This window comes from Peromyscus eremicus, chromosome 13 (genome assembly GCF_949786415.1).
Source record: "Peromyscus eremicus chromosome 13, PerEre_H2_v1, whole genome shotgun sequence".
Taxonomy (NCBI): Eukaryota; Metazoa; Chordata; class Mammalia; order Rodentia; family Cricetidae; genus Peromyscus; species Peromyscus eremicus.
In genome coordinates this window covers 29,081,726-29,104,089 of record NC_081429.1, presented here as the reverse complement: position 1 = coordinate 29,104,089, position 22,364 = coordinate 29,081,726, and the positions used below count along the sequence as shown (strand labels likewise).

The 22,364-nt window shown below is 42.1% G+C and overlaps 1 protein-coding gene across 1 annotated transcript; it reads right to left on the bottom strand.

Moving 5' to 3' along the window:
* Positions 1–11,110: 11,110 nt before the first annotated feature.
* Positions 11,111–22,084, bottom strand: Slc19a3 (solute carrier family 19 member 3). Its single transcript, XM_059278636.1, has 5 exons — positions 21,935–22,084; positions 18,014–18,827; positions 15,008–15,200; positions 12,128–12,269; positions 11,111–11,583 (listed from the first exon to the last, which is right to left on the bottom strand). Exons 1-5 carry the CDS (start codon positions 22,082–22,084, stop codon positions 11,428–11,430), a joined length of 1,455 nt encoding a protein of 484 aa, XP_059134619.1. The 3' UTR covers positions 11,111–11,427.
* Positions 22,085–22,364: the final 280 nt, after the last annotated feature.

The window sequence follows — 22,364 nt, the reverse complement described above, 5'->3', positions numbered from 1 at the left end:
GCCTGTATTCAGATTGGCCTGGGAGAGGGATGCGGTAAACTCTGGATGTGTCTGTGGGGATGTTTGCAGAGATGATGTACGGGGTTTTGGGGTAGAAGAATCACCCTAAATGTGAGTGGAACCATCCCGTGGGCGTTGGGTCCAGATGGAATAAAAGGGAAAAAGAGGAAAGCAGAGCGCCGCCATTTTCCTTTCTCTGCTTCCATCGAGTACCTGGGAGTGGCTGCTTAGATCAGAGGTGATTATTTTCTCATAATCTCCCATCCTAGAAGGCAAGGTCAAGGTGTTAGCAGACTTGGATACCTCTCTGTCTTCACAGGGTCTGCCTGGTGCTCACATCTGTACACTCCTTTCTTCCCCTACCGAGCACCTCAGTCGTGATGAATTTAAACCTCCCTGTCTTAGTTAGGGTTGTCACTGCTGTGAGGAGACACCATGGCCAGAGCAACATGGGGAGGGGAAGATTTGTTCAGCTTACACTTGCATGTCACAGTTCATCCCTGGAGGAAGCCAGGCCAGGAACTCAAACAGGGCAGGAATCTGAAGGCAAGAGCTGATAAGTAAGTGGCCGTGGAGGAGTGATGCTTATGTGTTCCTCACAAAACTTGCTCAGCCTGCTTTCTCATAATACCCAGGAACACCAGTCCAGGGATGGCCCTGCCCACAATGGGCTGGACCCTGGCTCATCAATCATTAATTAAGAAAATACTCTACATGCTTGCCTACAGCCTGATCTCATGGAGGCATTTTCTCAGTTGAGGTTCCTGTCTCAGTTGAAACTTGTGTCAAGTTCACATAAAATTACTCAGTACATTAGTGACCTTATGTTGACTTAGTTGCCTTTTATAGTTGCTGTTAAGATGCTATCTCCAGATAACATCTACTTTCTGAGGTATTCAGAGTTACATTTTCAGTATATAGATGAATGGGCCCAGTTCCGCCTCATAGCAGAAGAGTAACACAATAGAGACTCTGCATGCTTCATTCTTTATTCAGGTAATTTCCACAGTGATCTGTGTTCAGTCTAACATGCCCCCACCTTTTTTTTTTTTTTTTAGTAAAATGGTATTCTGCAAAGAGGACCCAGCACCATGTCTGAAAAGACATGTTCATTAAGGGCCGTGCTACACCGTCTTGTAAATTTTGAGTATCCCTCCCAGGTAGTCAGATGCCCCTCTGTAAAGGTAGCATTGGCCACACAAGTTCTCCTTGTCCACCTCTGAGAACTGGCTCTTAGGGACACCAGTAGAATTCACTGGTACCTTTTGTTTGGAAATTGCATCATCACGCTCCCTCACTCTGCCCTTCAGCCCGACTGGCTGAGCTTTCTCTCCTGCTGCTCCCTGGCATGTGACCCTCTTCTTGGTGTGCAAGCACTCCATCTCTCCAGAATTCTGAGTAAAATAAGCCTTTGTTGCTTCCCTGAGCTTTTCCTCTTTCCTCTTGTGACCACATTTGACATCTGTTTTAAGAATAAAACAATGTAGGCAGACGGGACGGAGCAGGGTAAGGTATTAGTTAACCAAAACTAAGGGTGTGTAGAAGCCTTAGGGAAATCTCCTCATTTGTAAGCTAATCAGCCTACAATGTGAAGATGGGAGCTGTATTAGAGGTAGTGTTAGTGGATAACAATGCTTTCAGAAGATCTCAGTTACTTAAAGTAATTCTCAGTACCAGGCACAGCTTACCTCTCTATAACTTATTGGTCAGGGAGGCCCTGAGGAACCCAAAATAATACAGGCTACTGTCATTGTCCTTGGTTGCCCATCACAACTAAATGGTAAGACCTTAATGCTGAAGATGCTACCTACCTTGATGACAGAACACGGAGAAGCCGACCTCCAACTGACCAGGGAACTTTCTTCCTGTTGGCTAGTTTACATTGTGCTAGAAGGTACTAACAAAGCTGCTGGCGTGGGTGGGGGTGGGGGAGACAGCAACGGTCGTGCCCCGAGATAGATGTGAAAATACTGCAAAGTGAGCACAGCGTTCTTGGGAAGCCCTTTGGGAACCTGTCTGATCCACAGCCAACTGCCATGTTTGCGTCTCTCATGATCAACTCTTCCCTGACTTATCCCTCCCACCCCACATACTGTGTGCTTCTTCTAAAGACCCCTAGACAAGCTGACATGCCTCTTCATCTCCAGCTTCTTAAACCAAATCTTCATGTTTCACACAAGTCAAGGCTTAAATAGAAACAAAAAGCAGACTCAAACAAGCTGGAACCATGGTATTTTTTTCTCAGATGTGGTGATTTTTCTCACCATCTCTATGCCTTCATTTCCATTTCTTTGCATGTGTATGTATGTATGTATGTGGCATGTGTTTGCATGTATGTGGGGCATGTGTATTCATGTGCACATGTGTGTACATGTATTTGAAAGTCAGAGGTTGAGGTTGGGTGTCTTCCTCAATCACTACCCACTTTATTTTTATGTATTATTATTGAGTCAGGTCCTCTCTCTCCCTCTAACCCAAAGCTCTCCAGTTTCACTAGTCTAGCTAACCAGTTTGCCCCAGGATACCCTGTTTCCAATTACTGAACACTGGAATTACAGGTGGGCCGTGTGTGTGTGTGTGTGTGTGTGTGTGTGTGTGTGTGTGTGTGTGTGTGGTGTTTATTTGAGACCAGGCCCTATGAAGTCCAGGCTGGTCTTGAACTTTCTATGAAGCTGAATATGATTGTAAATTCCTGATCCTCCTGACTCCACTTCTTAAGTGCCAGATGCCACACCCAACTCCCACCACACATTTTTCTATCAGAAGTTATCTAACCTCAGAGGATAAATTTTTCTTCTCATCTTGAGTACTTAGCAGGCACAAACGTGTTGACTTGCTTTATGATAAAAATGATGAGAGCCATTAGAGTCATTATATATTCCCAGCTACTGGGGAGCTGAGGCAGGAGAATTGCAGGTTCTAGACCTGCCTGTACTACAGAGTGAGCTCAAAATGACTCTGGGCAACTCTGTGATACCTTGTGTCAAAATAAAAAGTCAGCTGGGGATATTACTGAGTGCAAGAGAGCTTATGTACACACACACACACACACACATACACACACACACACACACACACACACACACTGGATGTCAGAGGACAAGCTATTTATAAATGGGTTTTTAAATGCTGAGACGTGAAAGATCATTTCTGACTCACTTTAGTAACAGTGGCTAGCACTAGCTCATGGAAGTGAGGGAGGCCCCACTCCACATATTAGTTTCCACTCTTTTCAAATGTTTCCACTTGGTGTGAAAATTCGCTGATAGCATTTTCACTTTAGTTATTAATTTTCTTTTCCTAAGAACTAATTGAATTTTCAAGAAGCAGCTAAATTTACAAGCAGCAAATGTAAGAAAAAGTAAATAAAACATTTTTTTTAAAAGAAGGAAATACCTAAATAAGCCCTCTCAGATGATGCATGGGTTAGCTTGAGAGACATGGACATTATCCTGCCTATTTGAATTTTTCATGAGACAGTCATATAAAATTATTAGAAAGGAAAAAGGAACCCAGACAATAAAGCACAGATTAAAAATGCTTATGGTCTCCAGTGCGTATTTCTTTGCCACTACCGCTGAAATGAAATCTTGAACGAATTACATTTAAAGACATTTCTAAAACAGCAGAAATCTCATTTCACCCCAAAGTCATGTAGTATTGATGATTTCAGAAGCCCTTTTGATGCAATCAGAGCAAGGCAATGATCCAGTCAACTGAACTGTGTCAGCCTTCCTGCAGGCTGGAGGGGAAGCTGACGGGCGAGAGCTGCTCAGAACCGCAGCATCCCTGGACTATTACAGCTTCATGCTGAACATTTGACCATAAAATGCTTGGATGAAATTTGTTCTGAGGGCTGAAGAGACAGCTCGGTGGGCACAGCACTTGCTGGGCAAGTGAAAAACTGAGTCCGGATCCCTGACACCTGTGTGAAGAGCTGGGAGTGGGGGTACACACCTGTCATTCCAGTCCTGGGAGATAGAAGGATCCCTGGGGATTGCTGGTCAGCCAGTCTAGCTAAATCAGTGAGCTCCAGGTTCAGTGAGAGATCCTGCCTCAACAAATGAGTGACTGAGGAAGACACTCAGTGTCAACTTTTGGCCCTACTTGCACACACACACACACACACACACACATATGTGTTTTCACACACATGATCCTATCCACATGCATGGGTGTGTTCACATCTATTCACACACAAAAGTTGTATCCTCTATATGTTACATTTCTTGGGGCAGAAACTGCGTAGATCTAAGGATACAGTGGAAGAAGGAGGAGATACTGGGTATAATGACCAAGCCCTTCTGCTCACCTGCGACCTATCCTTGTGCTTTATGTATCTGTTGGGAAGGGGGTGTCCTTCAATTCATCTCTGCTCTCCTCCCACTCTTCTGTTTTATTTTATTTACTTGGCCCTATGTTCCCCACGACTACGGAGAGGGGACGCTGACTGGAACACAAACACAATGGTTTGACCACAGCCCTGGTGCTAACATACGCTAGAAGACACCTGTGTGTTTCAGCTGTGTCCCCAAGAAGTTTCAGACAGCAGCACTTGGGTATCGAGTCAGGGGAAATGAAGTTTGAAGTTTTTATAGCTACAGATATTAATAATTAAGTAGTAAAGTAAGGAGGGAATGGAAAAAGGGAGGAAAAGAGAGAGTAAAGCAGGAATGATAAGGAAACAGAAGGTACATGGGCTACAGGTATGAGGGATAAGAGAAAAAATAGAGTAGGCATGGGAAAAAGACAGAGTCATAAAAATGTAGTCTGGAAAGATACAGGCTCACACAAAACAAGTAATTGAAGTATAGGTGTACAGATTAAAAAATACAGAAATAAATGTAAAAATGAAAACAGGAAATAGAAAGAGATGGGAGGTATTTACAGCTTCAGTCAGTGCCTCTTCCTTGTTGGGTATATTGTCTTTCCAAACACTGCGCTGAGTCCACACAGTCCAAGAAGCCCAGCTTCAGTCATTCTACATCGTGCTGCTCTCAAGGAACCTATTCAAAAGAGGGGAGAGCATTTCAACAGCGCAGGCTGGCCCTCTCTGGGGTGGGACAATGCCAGCCCCGTTGGTCTATCTGCAGCTCACTACTCCGTGGCATTCGTGTCTGCAAGGGGGCTGACCTCAGCTCAGGGTGAGCAGTGCAGCGAGGCTGGAGGTTGGTCTTTGTCCCTCTCCTGTGGCTTTGAAATGAGATTTCCCTCCCTGTCCACCACCCAATGGAGGAATCACTGCCATTGTCAGATGTGCAGCTGGATTGGGGCTTTTGGGAACTGTGGGCTTGCCATGAGGGTATGGCGGCCAGTCTCTTTGCTGGGGCTGTCTGTGGATGCGTTGGATGTGTTTTTGGCTTCCCCAGTCCACCTCTATGCATCACCCAGTTTCTCTTTCACAAGCTTTGGCTCTCCTATCACTACCTTTGCGTTATTTCGAAGGATCTTCCTCTTTTACTTTCGTTTGAATAGTCTGTTGTCCCCTGCCCCCCTCCACCCCCACATCCATAAAAGTGACGGTTCCTAGCCCGCCATCTTGCCTGGAAACTCCCTTTTCCATTTTATTTTATTTTATTTTTAAATAATTCTAAGATTTTTAAAAAATTTTTTTGAATTTTTTAAAATTTTATTTTATTTTACAATACAATTCAGTTCTACATATGAGCCACGGATTCCCTTGTTCTCTCCCCTCCCGCCCCCTTCCCTTCCCCCCAGCCCTCCCCCCATTCCCACCTCCTCCAGGGCAAAGCCTCCCCCGAGGACTGAGATCAACCTGGTAGACTCAGTCCAGGCAGGTCCAGTCCCCTCCTCCCAGGCTGAGCCAAGTGATCCTGCATAGGCCCCAGGTTTCAAACAGCCAACTCATGCAATGAGCACAGGACCCGGTCCCACTGCCTGGATGCCTCCCAAACAGTTCAAGCCAATCAACTGTCTTACTCATTCAGAGGGCCTGATCCAGTTGGGGGCCCCTCAGTCATTGGTTCATAGTTCATGTGTTTCCATTCGTTTGGCTATTTGTCCCTGTGCTTTATCCGACCTTGGTCTCAACAATTCTTGCTCATATAAACCCTCTTTTTTCTGGCTAATTGGACTCCTGGAGCTCCACCCGGGGCCTAGCCGTGGATCTCTGCATCCAGTTCCCTCAGTCATTGGATGGGGTTTCTAGCACAATTAGGGTGTTTGGCCATCCCATCACCAGAGTAGGTCAGTTCGGGCTGTCTCTTGACCATTGCCAGCAGTCTATTGTGGGGGTATCTTTGTGGATTTCTGTGGGCCTCTCTAGCACTTTGCTTCTTCCTGTTCTCATGTGATCTTCATTTACCATGGTCTCCTATTCCTTGTTCTCACCTCTCTGTTCTTGATCCAGCTGGGGTCACCCACTCCCCCAAGCTCTCTTTCCCTCAACCCTTGCCCTTCATTACCCCTACTCATGTCCAGGCTGTTCATGTAGATCTCATCCATTTCTCTGTCATTGGGCAATCCCCGTGTCTTTCTTGGGGTCCTGTTTTCCAGGTAGTCTCCCTGGTGATGTGAGTAGCAGTCCAGTCATCCTTGTTCCACATCTAGTATCCTCCTATGAGTGAGTACATACCATGTTTGTCTTTCTGAGTCTGGGTTACCTCACTCAGGATGATTTTTTCTAGATCCATCCATTTGCCTACAAACCTCATGATGTCATTGTTTTTCTCTGCTGAGTAGTATTCCATTGTGTATATGTACCACATTTTATTTATCCATTCTTCAGTTGAAGGGCATCTAGGTTGTTTCCAGGTTCTGGCTATTACAAACAATGCTGATATGAACATAGCTGAGCAAGTGCCCTTGTGGTGTGGGTATATGCCCAAGAGTGGTATAGCTGGATCTTGGGGGAGATTGATTCCCAATTTTCTAAGAAAGCGCCATATTGATTTCCAAAGTGGTTGTACAAGCTTGCATTCCCACCAGCAGTGGAGGAGAGTTCCCCTAGCTCCACATCCTCTCCAGCATAAGGTGTCTTCAGTGTTTTTGATCTTAGCCATTCTGACAGGTGTAAGGTGGTATCTCAGAGTCGTTTTGATTTGCATTTCCCTGATAATTAGGGATGTTGAGCAATTCCTTAAATGTCTGTGGATGCGTTGGATGTGTTTTTGGCTTCCCCAGTCCACCTCTATGCACCATCCAGTTTCTCTTTCACAAGCTTTGGCTCTTCTATCACTACCTTTGCGTTATTTCGAAGGATCTTCCTCTTTTACTTTCGTTTGAATAGTCTGTCGTCACCTGCACCCCTCCGCCCCTACATCCATAAAAGTGACGGTTCCTAGCCCACCATCTTGCCTGGAAACTCCCTTTTCCATTTTAAAAGACACTTTGTTGGTTCTGTTTCTGGGTAATTGTTAAACATTTATTTATTTGTTTTGTGTGTTTGTCCCCCACAGCGGTGGTACATGCACGTATGATGGTACACTGAGTGCTGGGCCAGAGAACAACTTCACATGGGTGGTTTTCTCCTGCCGTCATATCGACTCCAGGGATAGAATTCAAGTGGTCAGGCTTGGTGGCATCCTTACTGCTGAGCCATCCCGCTGACCCAGTTCTTCTTTTTCATTATTTAAACCACTTTTTCAATTTAAATATATTTTGACTATATTCTTCTCCTCCTCGAAGTCCTTCCAGATTCCCCCGCCCCTACCCATCCAACTTTTTTTCCTCAAAAAACAAATAAAAACCCAATACAACAACAAAATGTCCCCCAAACAAAGAAAACAAAATAAAACCACATCCAAAAAGAAATAAAAACAACAACAAAAACAAAACACGATACCAACTGTAACCAAATAAAAGCATACACAAAAAAACCTTTTGGAGTTCATTATATGTTGGTCAATTACTCCTGAACACGAGGCCTGTCCTGCAGTGTCTGATAGACCCAGTGTCACTCTATCGGAGGAAACTGGTTTTCCTTCTCCCAGCAGGTATAAGTGACAGTTTCATTGTTAACCTTTACCCTAGTGGCAAGGTTTTCACTCATTCATTAAAAAAATAAAAATATAAATAAATATATATGTTAAGATAGAACAAAACCTATCACATTGAAGTTGGACAAGACAAACCAGCAGAAGGAAAAGGTCCTAAGATAAGGCACAAGAGCAGGAGACTCACTGTTTTCATACACACCTAGGAATCCCATAAAAAAAACACTAAACTGGACTGGGTGGTGGTGGCCCACGCCTTTAGTCCCAGCACTTAGGAGGCAGAGCCAGGTGGATCTCTGTGAGTTCGAGGCCAGCCTGGTCTGCAGAGTGAGATCCAGGACAGGTAGCAAGGCTACACGGAGAAACCCTGTCTCGAAAAAACCTAAATAAATAAATAAACAAAAAAACCCCCAAAACAAAACAAATCCAAAACAAAACACTAAACTGGAAGCTATAATATAAATGAGAAGACCTGGTGCAGACCCGTGCAGGCCCTCTGCATGCTGCTTTCGTCTCTGTGAGTTCATATGAGCACTGCTCATGTTGATTTGGAGGGCCATGTTCTCCTGGTGTCCTCCATCCCCTCTGACTCCTACACTTATAGGGCCCTGGCCTCCTCCCAATTTGGGTAGCTGTTGCCTGCTTGCAGACCTTGACCAGATGCCCTCCCTATGCTAATTCCCTGCTGGTTTCCACTCTCCTGAATGCTTAAGGGAAGTTTCTTGTTTGTGTATCCTGCATATTGAGCGTTAACAGCTTAGATGCAAGATTGTAAACATCAGTAGTGAACTTCTGCCCTCTGGGGTTCTCCCAATGTGCTATAAGCCTGTATTTAATGTTTCCTCCTTCTTTCAATAAACGGCATTTGGCTGAGGTGAGTGACTTGCTGTCTTTGTCTCTGTTATTGCTACAACACTCTTTCCACCTCCTCTTCCGAGGGGTTCCCTGGGATCTGAGGGGAGGGATTTGATGGAGACATCTCATGTAGAGCTAAGACCTACCTAGCTCTTTTTTATTTTTCAAATAATTACTTTTACTAGTTCTGGAGGAAAATATGTTATATTTTTCCATAAGGATAGCATTTAGTTTATAATTGATTTAGAAAGGTCTTACATCTTTGTATTTTTTTTTCTTCAAAATCAAGAACAAAGGACAACTTTCTATACATTTAGCTGTCATTTCCTTTACCTTCAAGTATTTTCAGGCCTATTTCTGTGCTTTATACATTTATAGAGTAAATGCAATCATACATGTTTACCATTTTGCCCTACTATAAATGGGATCTTTACCAATCATGTCATAAAAACAGCTGTACAAAAGTTGTTGGTGTCTCAGTTATCACTTGAGCCTCTTGGGTGTGTCCTTGTAGCTTTTGGAGTCATTTTTCTTCTTTTCCAATGTTTGACTCCTAATTTTTTTTCTTGTCTCATTGCACTGTCTAGCATCTCCAGTAGAAGTCTGTTAATTAGAGCACATCCCTTGCATCTAGGTAGGTTTGTTGTTACTTTTTCATGACTTCCAGTGGATGCTGAAACCATGGGCAGTAATGGAACCTGCATATACTCTGTTTTTACTTATGCATACACCTATAATGGTCAGTGTCTCTTTTGCATGACTTCATTCCCAGCATTGCTACTCTAGCTTTAAGAAAAATAAAGTTTATTTGAACATGAGTGCTCAGATAGGACCACAGTTGACTTGAAAACCGAGAAGACCATGATGCAACTATTAAGTGAGTAGCATGGACACACCCAGACAGGACAGAATGGATAGTGAGCTTCCACTTGTGCCTGTCAGAACAGTATGCAGTTTAAATTATGTACTGTTTATTTCTAGGACTTCCCACTTAATAGTTCTGGAGAGTGGCTGTTTATAGGTACTCAAATTACAAAAAAAAAGTACCAGTTAAGAAGATATTGCTGTTTAGGCCTTTGGGATAAATTTTATTTTCAATCCCATTGAATGGATTTTAAAATTTGGAATAAAATATATTTAAATTACAAATCCTAGATCAGTATTCTTTTTTATCCTATAGCAGATTGCTCAATAAATACTCCACTGCATTTCAAATGGCAGAAATTCTTAGACAACACTCAGAGAAATTCATAAATTTGGATTCTTTTAAAATTTTAATATTTTATTGAACATAATCTTTGCCATTTAAAAATTAGGCATGGGCCCAAGGGTTGATCTACCTTAGTGGCAGAGTATTTCTCTGGCATATGTGAGGCCCTGGTTTGAGCCTTAGCACCAAACATAAAAATAAATTAAACAATTAGTATTTAATATCTGCAAGTGTTTTCTTATGTATAAAAGTTGCTGGAAAACTCTGGAATTTCCTTCAGAAATGTTCTACACTCATCAATCAAACACTTATCTCCAGGATCATGGTGGGAAGAAGGCTCATTATCTCTCCCAGGCCATTAGGAACTGATGTGAGGGCATTCCAAGGACACACAGGAGCATCTGGAGTGATCTCTGGAGGAGAGTTCCAATACAAAGTTCAGAAGGGACCACAGGATGAAAAAATGACATGTGTGAAACTGTCCAGTAACAACTTGTGAAAAGAACGACAGTATTTTCAGAGTGGAAGAGGGACTCTCAGAAACGGGTGTAAACCTAGTCATTCTTTCAGAGAGCTGTAATTAAAACAGAAGTCTGCTTAATGGAAGAGGAAGAAAATGGTCCCAGGTGCTGCCTTTTTAGATCCTTGACGTATGTAAGTCAACTCCAGGTCAGTCTTGTTGGTATAAGTGCTCACTCAGGGATCATCATTTCTAGGAGGCTTACGTCTCTTCATGGCTTGTTCCCATGCCCTTTGCTTGTTCTCGGAACTCATCAGAACTTTAGCATTTCCAAGTTATTGTTAATCATGGGGATTCCCGATGAGGGTTGTTCAGCTGTTAATATTGATAGTTGATATTGTCACCTTGAGAGGATCTAGAGTCACTGAAGATGTGTAAGCCTCTTTGAATATCTGTGAGGGACTATCTTTATTAGGATCACTGAGGTGAGAAGACTCACCTTAAATGTGGGTGGTGCCACTCCCCCTGGCTGGGGTGCTATGTTGACTGAAAAGGAGAACGTGGTCTGAACACCAGCTTTCACTGTTCTCTTCTTTCTGATTGCAGATGGAATGTGTCCAGTAGCTTCTTTCTGCTGCAGACATGCTTTCTTTTCCACAATGGAATGTACACCCCGCCCCCAACTGTGAACTACAACGAATTGAGTTCCTCTCTTAAGTTGCTTTTTGTTGGGTATTTTGTCATAGCATAACGAAAGTAACTAATACAGTTGAGGTGGCCTATATGGAGTGCTTGGAATTAGCTGGGTAGAAAGACATCTAGCCTGAGAATGAGGTTTGGTTGTGGTTTTAGAATCCATACTGGCCGAGTGTCTGGGTGTGGCAAAGCACGTCTGGTGGTCCATCTTGAAATCCTACCCTTTTAAAATTGGAGTTGATGTAATTGGGTTAGAACTTTGTCTCTTGTGGTTGTGGCTCATTAGGACTCTGAGTGGCAGCAAGGCTCTCTACTTCCTTTTGGCACTTGGCTGAGTAGATAATGTATATGCTTCTCATTAGGAAGACCCCAGCAATGACAGCAAAGTAAATTCCATAAACTAAAAACTGGAAGAAAACAAACAATTAGCTATTTATAAAATCTGACCATTTGTATCATTGATAATATATATCAGCCTTCCTTGTTTGATTGGATTATGGGGTAATTGATATCCAGAACTTAATATGGGTTACTCTGACTGGACTCTTCTATCTCAAATGAACCAAGGTTAAGAGTGTAAGCATGGGGAATAGTGATGAAGGCTCTGGCTTTGAAGCAGGCTGCTTAGGTTCAAATCCTAGCCACTCCAGCAATGGTAGAGGGAAACCCCAGTAGATCCCAGGGTTCTGTCTAGGTTTTGTGTTTGAAGGCTGGTTCAGTGTAATGCTGAGGTTACGTCTTACCCACCTTCTTCAAGTAGATATGAATCTAGTCACTCTAAACTTAGTTGCTGTTATAATTAAGGACTGCATATTTAAAACTGCTCATAATCAAATAATTTTTAAAAAATCTTCAAGGTTGGTAGTTTATGATCAAGACATCTTAGAAGCAAACTGGTTATCTATATTCCTAGCTATTGTGTCAATAAAGACCAGAAGTCCTGTGGCTTACCTGAGTGGTGATATGCAAGTGGAGCCCTCTTTTATCTGCCACAATCACAGTCATGATGGCTTGAATCACCAAAGCAATAAAGGTGTCTATGCCAAGCACCAGGGCATAACGCTCTACGCTCAGGTTAACGGCAATCTGAAACCTGCCATTAAATGCTGAGTTAGTATTTAACCATAGAACACATAAAATTCTTATCTAATAATAAAAACTGAAGCTGGGCATGGCAGTACATTCCTATAATTCTAGCATTCAAGAGGCAGGAGGAATTCAAGGTCATTCTTGTCCACAGAGCAAATTCAAGGCCACCCTGGAGTACTTGAGACCTTGTGTTAAAATCAAACAAAAAACCAGAACAAGACAAAACAAAAAAGTTGAAAACAGTGTTGTCAAGGCACATTTTCTCTCTTATCCAGTATAGACAAACAGGAGAAGCAAAGAAAAAAGAATTAAATATTGTTAAAGGTTGGATTAAAGGCACTATGATAAAATTTCTTCTGCATAATCTAGCATGTTCCAGAAATTAAATATAAACATTAACATCTTCTAACTTGAGAATATTGAATGTCACTTGCTTTTATACATGTTTGCAATGAAGTTTTATAAAAATGCAAACATCATCCAACCTGAGGACGTAAAAAAATACAGTCAGTTTATTGTCACTGTCCTACAGTGAGAAGGTATCGTGGATCCGTGATTTTTTTGAAGATTCAGACCATGGTTGGTTGTGCAACTGACTGAATCCATAATCAGTTTTTAACTAGAGATGTCAAAACCTTACTACATTTCTTAGACTGCAGATAAAAGGCTTTGGGCCCTGAATGTTTTTTAAATGTAAAGGAATAGTAGTAGTTCTACCTTTCAATCCTCATCATAAAAAAAAAAAAGAAAGAAACTAGACATTCGAGTTTGATACATTAAACCAAGATATTTTAGTGAAAAACTTAGCTTTCTGTGATGGTTAATTTCAACTATCAACTTGATACAACCTAGGATCACTTGGGTAGAGAGTCTTAAAGAGGGATTGTCTAGATCAGGTTAGACTGTGGACACATCAGTGGGGGACTATCTGGATTATTAACATGGGTGGCACCATTCCTTAGGCAGGAGAGCTGAACATAGAAGAAAGCTATCTCATGAAGCAAGGATGCTTTATTCTCTTGTTGCTCTTAGTCATGGTTATAATATGACTCCCCCCACCAAGGTTGGATTATAACTTGGAATTATAAACCAAATAAATACTTTCATAGTCTCTGTTGCTTTTGGCCAGAGTATCTGTCACAGCAACTGAAATGAAACCAGAATACTTGCTAACTAGTTACATCTCCATTTTCTTCTGCGCTGTGCCTTGGAACTCATACTCCAATGTTTTACTGTTTATCAAACACTTTTCACAAATTAAAAATGAATCGTGATAGAGCCTGTCACTATGTCTCAGATGTAGCTTGGAACTACAATGCATGTTTCTATCTCTTTTTGGCTAATACCAAAGGAAACTATACTCTCCTCCTCTCCCTTTTCCTCCTCTTTTCTGAGACAAGATCCATGTGGCCCAGTCTGGCTTCAAGCTTGCCGTGTCATCAAGGATGACCTTGAACTTCTGATCCTTCTGCCTCTATGTCCCATGTTCTGAACAACAGGAGTGTCTACTGTGTTCAGTTTGAAGGGATACTCACCCACTCAAGCATGTGGCTCTGGCAAGCCTTGCCCTTTCCCCACCCCACTCCCTCATTCTTGCTAAAACCCCTTAGATGACATTCCTAAAGTTAGCCCCCGAGGTCTGTTCTCTTATTTGGCCACTTCCTCCTCCTGAGGCTGACCACCAAGGTCCAGCTATCAAAGTATTGAAGTTCAGCAATCAGAAGTTCCCCTTGGCTACCTAATTAACATGCCCAATGAAAATTAAACACCTCTTCCGAACATGAGATTTCCTCTTTTACCTTTATAAACCGACATTTTCCTATGTGCCACGTCTGTCTCCTCTCTATCCAGAGGCAGTTTTTGTCTCCCTCTGGGGATAAATAGCGCTTCTATCTTTTGTTTCCTTCCCCTTCTCCCTGGTCCTCCTGTCTCTGTCACCTCCTATTCCCTATACTTTGTCCCCCTGGGGCAAAGACCTTTGTGCTGAGACCTTGGTCTTGGGGTCCTGAGCTGATACCGCTCTCTTTTACTGTTTATGTAGGGCTAGGATTCGAACCCAGGTGTCCATACATATGTGGCAAGCACTTTACCAACTGACTTACAAAGCCTGTTCCCAAAGAAAATTTCTTGTAGTCAGCTTTAACTGTACCCATACAAGCTCACATGCTTTTAAGTAATTTTTTCTTAAAAAAAAAAAAAATCCAAACCAAAACCTCTTAAAAAGTAGACATAAGTTCTAAAGGAAACTGAATTTCAGTGACCTTATTTTTTTTTAAAAAAATGATTCAAAAGCACACAGTTCCAGGTCCAAGCGAAGCTGGAGTTTTATCATCTTGGCATCATCTCTCCCACCTCCACCTTTTCATAACTTTCCTGAGACTATTTTGTTCACAGAAAGTATGTGCTTAGAACTTCCCAAGCAACTAAATGAGGCTAGGGATAAAAATCTAAACCTGTGCATCTAAAATTAAATCACATCATACCTTATTACGACAAATCGTTGGAAGTAAAAAGAAACCAAAAGTAGACCATGGGTCCTTGCTTTTGGTTCACACAGTATCCCAGCTTTTTTCCCCCTTGGATGACTCGGCGGTATTCAGCTAAATGAAGAGATGGCTTCATTGAATTCCCTTCACTATGGAGTTAACATTTGACATTGCAACTGATGGAGATCCTTCTGAAGTTCTCAGTGAGTCTATATGAAGTCCAGGAAAGAGTAGGGGGATGATAGGGGACACTTACACTGCTATGGTTATAAGAAACATATAGCTAGCCTTGACTAGTAAATAGCCCGCATAGCACACCCAGATGCTGAGCGTGTAATTCATGAGAAACAGAGCGCCGGAGATGACGGCCGAGAAGATGGCTAGACCCAGCTCTCCTAGGAGATCCCAGTTGACCTTCACGTAGCCCACTGAGAAAGCCGCCAATGCTCCTGGAAACAGACATGGAGGAAGATGTCAAGCTTTTGACTTTGTAGGAAGAAAATAGCAATGCATCAAAGAAACAAACAAAACTCAGCTCTTGAACAATTATAAAGGTGATGAATGTACCGTTTCACAAAAACTATGTGATCCACTTAAATGAAGATTTTTTTTTAAAAAAGAACTTTTTTCAAGCAGGCTTTCTTCTTTTCTCACTTCCTATTGTTTTCAACCACTTCGCTCTTATACTTTTAATTAGTATTAATGACATATCAGGCTTACACTAGGCAGAAGAAACAAAAGGTGCCTGAACACAGCAGTGGGACGCAGTAACACAGTAGCCCTGTCATTTACAAAACACCAGGATAGCAAGCATGTAAATGTCTTACAAGTAAAGTTGCTCTATTGTTTTCAATTGTATGTTTTTGAGTGGTGGGTGTCCCAATTTTCTTTCTTCTCTTTCCTTCCTGCCTTTCTTCCTACCTCCTTCCATCCATTCTTCCCTCCCTCTCTTCTTTCTTTCCTTCCTTCCTAGACTTAAGGAACCTTTTGGAGGTCTCCTTGTATTGCGCTTGACCTCCTGGGTTCAAATAATCCTTCTGCTACAGCTGCCATGATTTTCTTAAGGCTTTGGACAAAAAGGACCTGCACTGATGTATAGAGTTTGAAAAGGTAAACTACTGACTGCAATCAGTTAGTAACTATGGTTCTCTTGAACTCAACAAGAGATATTTAGGGCTCAAATTATTGATAACTAGTCAATTATTTTCCCATAGGTGATCTGCAGTACAACTGTCTCTAAAAAGGAGTAGCTCTTCCCAAGAACTTTGGCCGTAAGAGCAATAATTTCAATGGTCTAATTCTGTAATAGCCTTGGCTGTCAGGAGTTTGCTGAAGCCTCCCAAGAGGGAAACAATAATAAAACAGAGGCTACGTGCATTTCTGAAGCTTTCCATAGAGGAAGGTGTGGAAAAATATCCTACTTCCTAAAACACATCTTCAAAGTCGCACGTAACATTTACGTTTCCATTTACGAGTATGTAAATATTATTGCAGAGTATGCTTCAAAGGCAAATTTCTTTTTGATATTAGAATGCTGAGTCTAACATCATGGAAACTGTAAAAAAGCCACTGGTGAAAATTGTTGGTGTACAACCTAGAGTTGTGAAGGTCCCTAAGAAGACTCTCTGAGTAAGATCCTGGAAACCTTCATGCACTTTCTAGAGTTAAAAATAAAAACTCTGCACTTTCTCTTTTCTTTTAATATTAAAAACCGTCTGGACTCTCGTAACTCAGGAAATAAGGGTGACAATCAACAAATGAGATCACATGAGACTGGAAGCTTCTGCAGGGTGGAGGGAAGCAGTCGAGTGAAGAGGATGCCTACAGAATGGGAAGAAAGTCTTTGTTATTGGACACAGACAGAGGCTCTATGTCTACAATACCTGCATCCAAAATACTAAACAGGAAACCAAACAACTAGGAGGGAATGAGAGGAAGGACACAGAGGTACAGGGGGAAGTATGCCCAACATACAATATGTACTCATTGGGCATAAATATGCCCAACAATATGTATTTGTACACAAGATTAAAAAGACCAAAACAGCAAAGGCCTGGCTTAGCTTAGTCAGTAAAGTCCTTGCCATGCAAGCCTGAAGACCCCAGTTTTAGCCTCAGAACCCATATAGAAAGCTGGGCATGGTAGTGTATTGTATTTCCAGCATTGGGAAGGCAGAAACAAATGGAACCCTACCCCAAAGTGGCCAGACAGTTTGGCCTATTTGGTGCGTTAAAGGCCAGTGAGAAACCCTGCTTAAGAAAAGAAAAAGATGGCTGGCACCCAAAGGGTGATACTTAATGTTGTCCTCTGGCTTTCACATGTACCTGCATGTGCACACACACACACACACACACACACACACATACACACACACGTACACACATACACATACCAAAAAGATAAAAAAAAAAGAAGCTATATTGATGTCACTCATCTTTAAATTAAGAATAAAACAAATTATAAAACTTTAAAATATATGAACAAAATACTGAAGGAACAGGGCACATTATCAACATTTATTTCAATAATGAAATGGGACCTATGGATTCTACTAGAAATACATTACTTGGTTCTAAGCTTTATACTCTGGAGTTATTTGTAACTGTAATATATAGCACAAAAAGTTATTGCACTCTTATTTTTTCCAGTGCCTTCTATCCTTGAATGGGAAGATGGCTTAGTGGGTAAGTGGTCTTATGATGGAAGCATGAGGCCCTGAGTTCAAATCCCAAGAACACTTTTTTTTTTTTTTTTTTGGTTTTTCGAGACAGGGTTTCTCTGTATAGCTTTGCACCTTTCCTGGGACTCACTTGGTAGTCCAGGCTGGCCTCGAACTCACAGAGATCCTCCTGGCTCTGCCTCCCGAGTGCTGGGATTAAAGGTGTGCGCCACCAGCGCCCGGCTTTTTTTTTTTTTTTTTTTTTTTTTTTTGCCCAAGAACACTTTTAAAAAGTTGGATGTGCTTTTGCATGCCTGCAATCCCACCACTGTAGGGAGCAGAGACAGGAGGATCACTGGGGCTTGCTGGCCACTAGCCTAGCTCCAGGGTCAGCGAGAGACTCTGTTTTAAGGGACACCTAATAGCTTCCTCTCACCTCTGTGTACACACAGCCACATACACATATGTACATATATTCCCCCTAAAATTAAAAAAAAATTACTCTACTTTTTGATCATCTAATTAATCACCAAGGAGAAATTTAGCATCTGGAGCAATACCCTTGAGAGGGTAGCAGAGGTGGATAGAGATGTGTCTACTTACCTCCAAATGTTGCAATAGCCTCTACTGCTCCATTATAGATGGAAGAGTCTTGGGAGGGTGCCTTGTGTTCCCATAAGACTTGAACATAGTTCAAGATTTGGTTATAACCTGATGTCGCAAAAGCCCACCACAGGGACCAGTAAAGAAGGTGCTTTGAGGAGTAGCACTCCTTCAGATCTTGGAACCAATGCACAAAGGGTCTCAAAGCCACATTTTCTGGCTCTGGGCTACTCAGCTCTCTGTCCCCTGGCTTTCCTGAAGGGGCATGCAATTCTGGGTGAGCTGCCTTGTGGTTCTTCTGAGCTTCCTCAAGGACAGTGTCTTGTTCCAGTGGCTTTTGACGGGCTTCTCTCTCATACTTTGTATGGAAAAACATGCTCTTCTTAGGCATTGGTAGAAAAAGTGAGAAAAATAAGGCCACAGAGACGCAGGCCAAGGATATGTAAAAGAGGTAAAAGTATGGCAGGGTTGCCAGGGATACCAGGAGCTGGGCCAGCACGGAGCCGGCTGTGTAGGCCACCAGCGTGATACTCCGACAGTAGCTGCTCACCTTCTGGTAGTGCTCTGGGCTGACCATGCTATAGATGTAGGAATAGTAGCCTATCTCTGTGGATGAGACGATCCCAAAGAAGAACTCAGCCGCCTGCATGAGCATTACCCCTTGGCCAAACAAGAGAAGCAGGTAGCAAATGATGAAGGCAATGACGTGTAACATGATGACTGGTTTGTAGCGCAGGTAATCGGTGAGGATGAACACAGGGGGCAGTGTCGCCAGGTAGGAGTATGTCCAAACGGGAAGGACCTCATTGGTTATCTGTGGAGTCGATATGTAGGGGTGACCAGAAAGCACAGCATATCTCAAAGAGACACGTGGTAGATTTGTACCTCAAAGTCACATCTAGTCAGATATTCTTTGTATTACGAGGAAAAAAAACAATAGAAAACTGATCTACAGGCAAATTGCTAAGAAAAAGTAGTGTCCTTGGTAAATGAAAAACAAGACAACAACAAAAATAACTCAATATGGGGCTGGGGGGGGCATCGGTGGTAAAGAAAAAGAAAATAAAACCAGTACTCCAAGCAATTTACATACTTAGGTGTATCCTGGTAGAAGAGTTCTAGGGAGATAGTATGTCCTCTGGATTACACAAGAAAGTTAAGTTTAAGTAATATGTAATAGTTGAGTAAATTAGTTTTAAAAAATTCAAGTTAAGTTTAAACTTAAATACTCTGATCTTCTGAGATTTCTGAGTTCTTAAAAAATCCCAGTCTACAGAGCAAGTTCCAGGACAGCCTGGGCTGCACAGAGAAACCCTGTCTCGAAAAAAACCAAACCAAACCAAACAAAAACCCAGTCTAGGAGGCTGGAGAAATGGTTCAGTGGTTAAGAGCACTGACTGCTCTTCTAGAGGACCATGGGTTCAATTCCCAGCACCCACATGGCCGATCACAGCTGCCTGTAACTCCAGTTGTAGGAGATCTGACACAGTCGTATGGACATACGTGCAGGCAAAACACCATTGCACATGCAGTAAAAATTAATAAATTAAAAAAATCCCAATCTACTCTTACACAAAGGTTAGCAATGTTAAGTATGGAGTTCACAAGGTAAAGAGAAGAACAACCTCTCTCTCCTTGATCTGCCTTCCACCCTTCGGAAATCTGGGTGGACACACACAGTCGGTAGCAAAAGCCAATGGCTTTGTCAAATTACCAAGTGGGAACAGGTAATGCACGTCATTTCCTTCTTGTTCAGATTTACTGGGCTCTCCAGCTCCTCTCATCCTATCCATGTCTACAGATTCGTCACTGCTTGCTTAAGTTTACTGTGGGTCATATTACTGTTTAAAGACAAACACATGAGCGCACAAGTTTCACAGGCAGAAAGGACGCAAAAGATTGTTAATGATCTTTAAGTGTGATGGGTAAAAGAGCAGTCTTTTGAATCACTCAACTTGCCCTCATTGACGTCTGGGTCATCCCACGGTCTCAGGAGGGCCCAGATCTAACCTGTGGTTATGAAGGAGAATTTATTCACTTGTCCATAGTGTATGCAGAGGCAAACCTGGTGGGTGGGTGTAGTGGGTAGCCATTCCAGCTTTGACCTGGAAGTTCCAACCCCCATTGAGGCTTCAGTAACTGTTACGCCTACAAGGCGGGGCTGAGAGAGGACACTGAAGACCCAAGATCCGGATGCCCGGGCTCTCTTGGTTCCTGGATCCTGGACGCTGGAGCTAGACCAAGCAGAGTTCTCCAGAGAACACTGCTGGACTGCGCCACACCTTTCCCAGACCCTGCAACCTATCCCTTCACTTGTAAGTTACCCCACAAAATAAACCTTCCTTTTAACTATGTGGAGTGGCCTTAATAATTTCACCAATAGGTGGGTTAAGCTGACTTTGGCCCATCTCTGTGACCTTTGTCTTAAGTATGACATGCTTCAGTCCAAGAAACTCTGAAGCCATTATGTTTCACACAATGAATCTGGCTTCTGTCTTTGCTCATTCCCTACTGATGACCCAGTACCAATTAGCTTTCTAGATGATGTCACATTCCACACAGTATTTTCATGGTTATGGTTGTAGATAGTAAACCAGCCTAGGGTGATTTTCTAGTTGGGTTGGTACATTTTCTTCTTGTACCTTTTAGACAGAGAGAGAGGAAGGGAGGGAGGAATGTATTCCTGGCTAAACTGGATCATGCTATGTAAACCAGGCTGGCCTTGATGTCACAGAACTCCACCTGCCTTTACCTCCAGAGTGCTGGGATTAAAGGCTTGTGCCACCGTATCCAGTAAGAATTATCCTTTTGAGTAAGAGAACTTGACTTTCCAGGAAGGAAGATCAGGGAATCAATCTGTTTATAGCACATTCGCTGCTAAATAGTTTTTCGAAACTGAGTAAGAGTCACAAAGAAATACAATTATGTGTTGCTTTGAAAAATGTGTCTTTGGCTAGTTTTGTTTACTGTACAAACCTTACAGAGAGTGCTTCCAGAAACTCAGATGGTATAACTAACTATGTAGACCAGCTATGCGGTGTATAATAGCCTATTGCTCTTAGGAACTAGAAAAATAAAACACGAGGTTAACTTAAACACAAGAGAATAGGATGCAATTGAAAGGTACAGTAACCACAGGCTATATGGGCTGATGCTGGTGTAGTATGGCACTTTTATTTTTGCTACGTAGGAACATACCTTAAGACAATGATAAAAGTATCAGTAAATGCATAGGCAGTAACAACCATTTACCATCATCACCAAGCTTTACATTCCATACTATATATAAATGTGTGTGTTGTATTTTTATGGGTAATAGAGCACAGCAGTGCGTTTGTTTACACTGGTATCACATAAATATATACATAAACATTGAGGTGTGATTTTTAAGCTGGCTATAGTGTTACTAAAGAATTCTCTGGGATATTATGATTTTAGCTATAGTTAAGATAGCTATAGTTATAACTATAGGGACACCATTGCATATACAGTCCACCATTCACTACACATCATTATGTGACATGCAATTGTATTACACTTTCTTATTGCATCCTGCTTATACTCAGTAGCCTCTCGGTTTCTCAGAAGGCATTCCTTAGGCAGAGAACAATTTCATTTTAGGGTAAGTGTAATAAAACCAATGGAGACCTGAAAAACTCCTATGTATGCAGACTAACTTCAACACACTGAAAATTAAAATACTCTTCATACATGTTAAGTGTTTGGCTTAACATTATTGAAGGTGTGAGGAGGAAAGAGCAGTTCTATTATGTAATAAATTCTGTGAGAATGGGGCTCACTGGAATTCAAAGGTTTTTTTTTTTTCTGTCTTACTGTAGACTGAATGATATCCCTACCTCCGTGTTTAAATTCTACTAAGTTACCCCCTCCCCCTATTAAGATATGTATCCATTAGCTTACCTCTGTTTCGGTTAGATTCTTACTGGGTTCAGACAAAAATGGGATTAAGAATGATTCGGCAGGCCTGAACATGGAGAAAAATCCAAATAAGCAGAGTATCACAGTGGGGTAAACCCAAGAGTTGCTTGGCGGAGTCCTGAAGCAGTTCATGGCTGGGCAAATGGAAACAAAGCAAAGTTAAGCCATGTTTATCCTTGTCTGGCATCCTGGAGAGCATGAAAAGCTGGTTATTTCTACACATTTTGTGAAAAGATGATGTTCATCCATCTGCTCTGAAGCTGGAAAAGTAAGAGATGAATTTCTTTTCACACATTTCCCAGGTGAATCCTCTTTTTTTTCAGAGGCCCCCTTTTCATTATTGCTGGAGGGAATCAGATTTCTTTAGTGTTTTTTCAAACATAGTTATAGGCAGCTACTAATAAACCCTGAG

Bases quoted from the DNA above. Each gene is read 5' to 3' on its own strand.
- Slc19a3 (XM_059278636.1), bottom strand. From the start codon at position 22,084: ATGAACTGCTTCAGGACTCCGCCAAGCAACTCTTGGGTTTACCCCACT. The intron at 15,201-18,013 runs GTAAGTAGACAC...GTCTGTTTCCAG, and splicing joins GGCTATTGCAACATTTGGAG to GAGCATTGGCGGCTTTCTCA. The intron at 11,584-12,127 runs GTAAGCCACAGG...GTTTTCTTCCAG, and splicing joins ACTTGCATATCACCACTCAG to TTTTTAGTTTATGGAATTTA.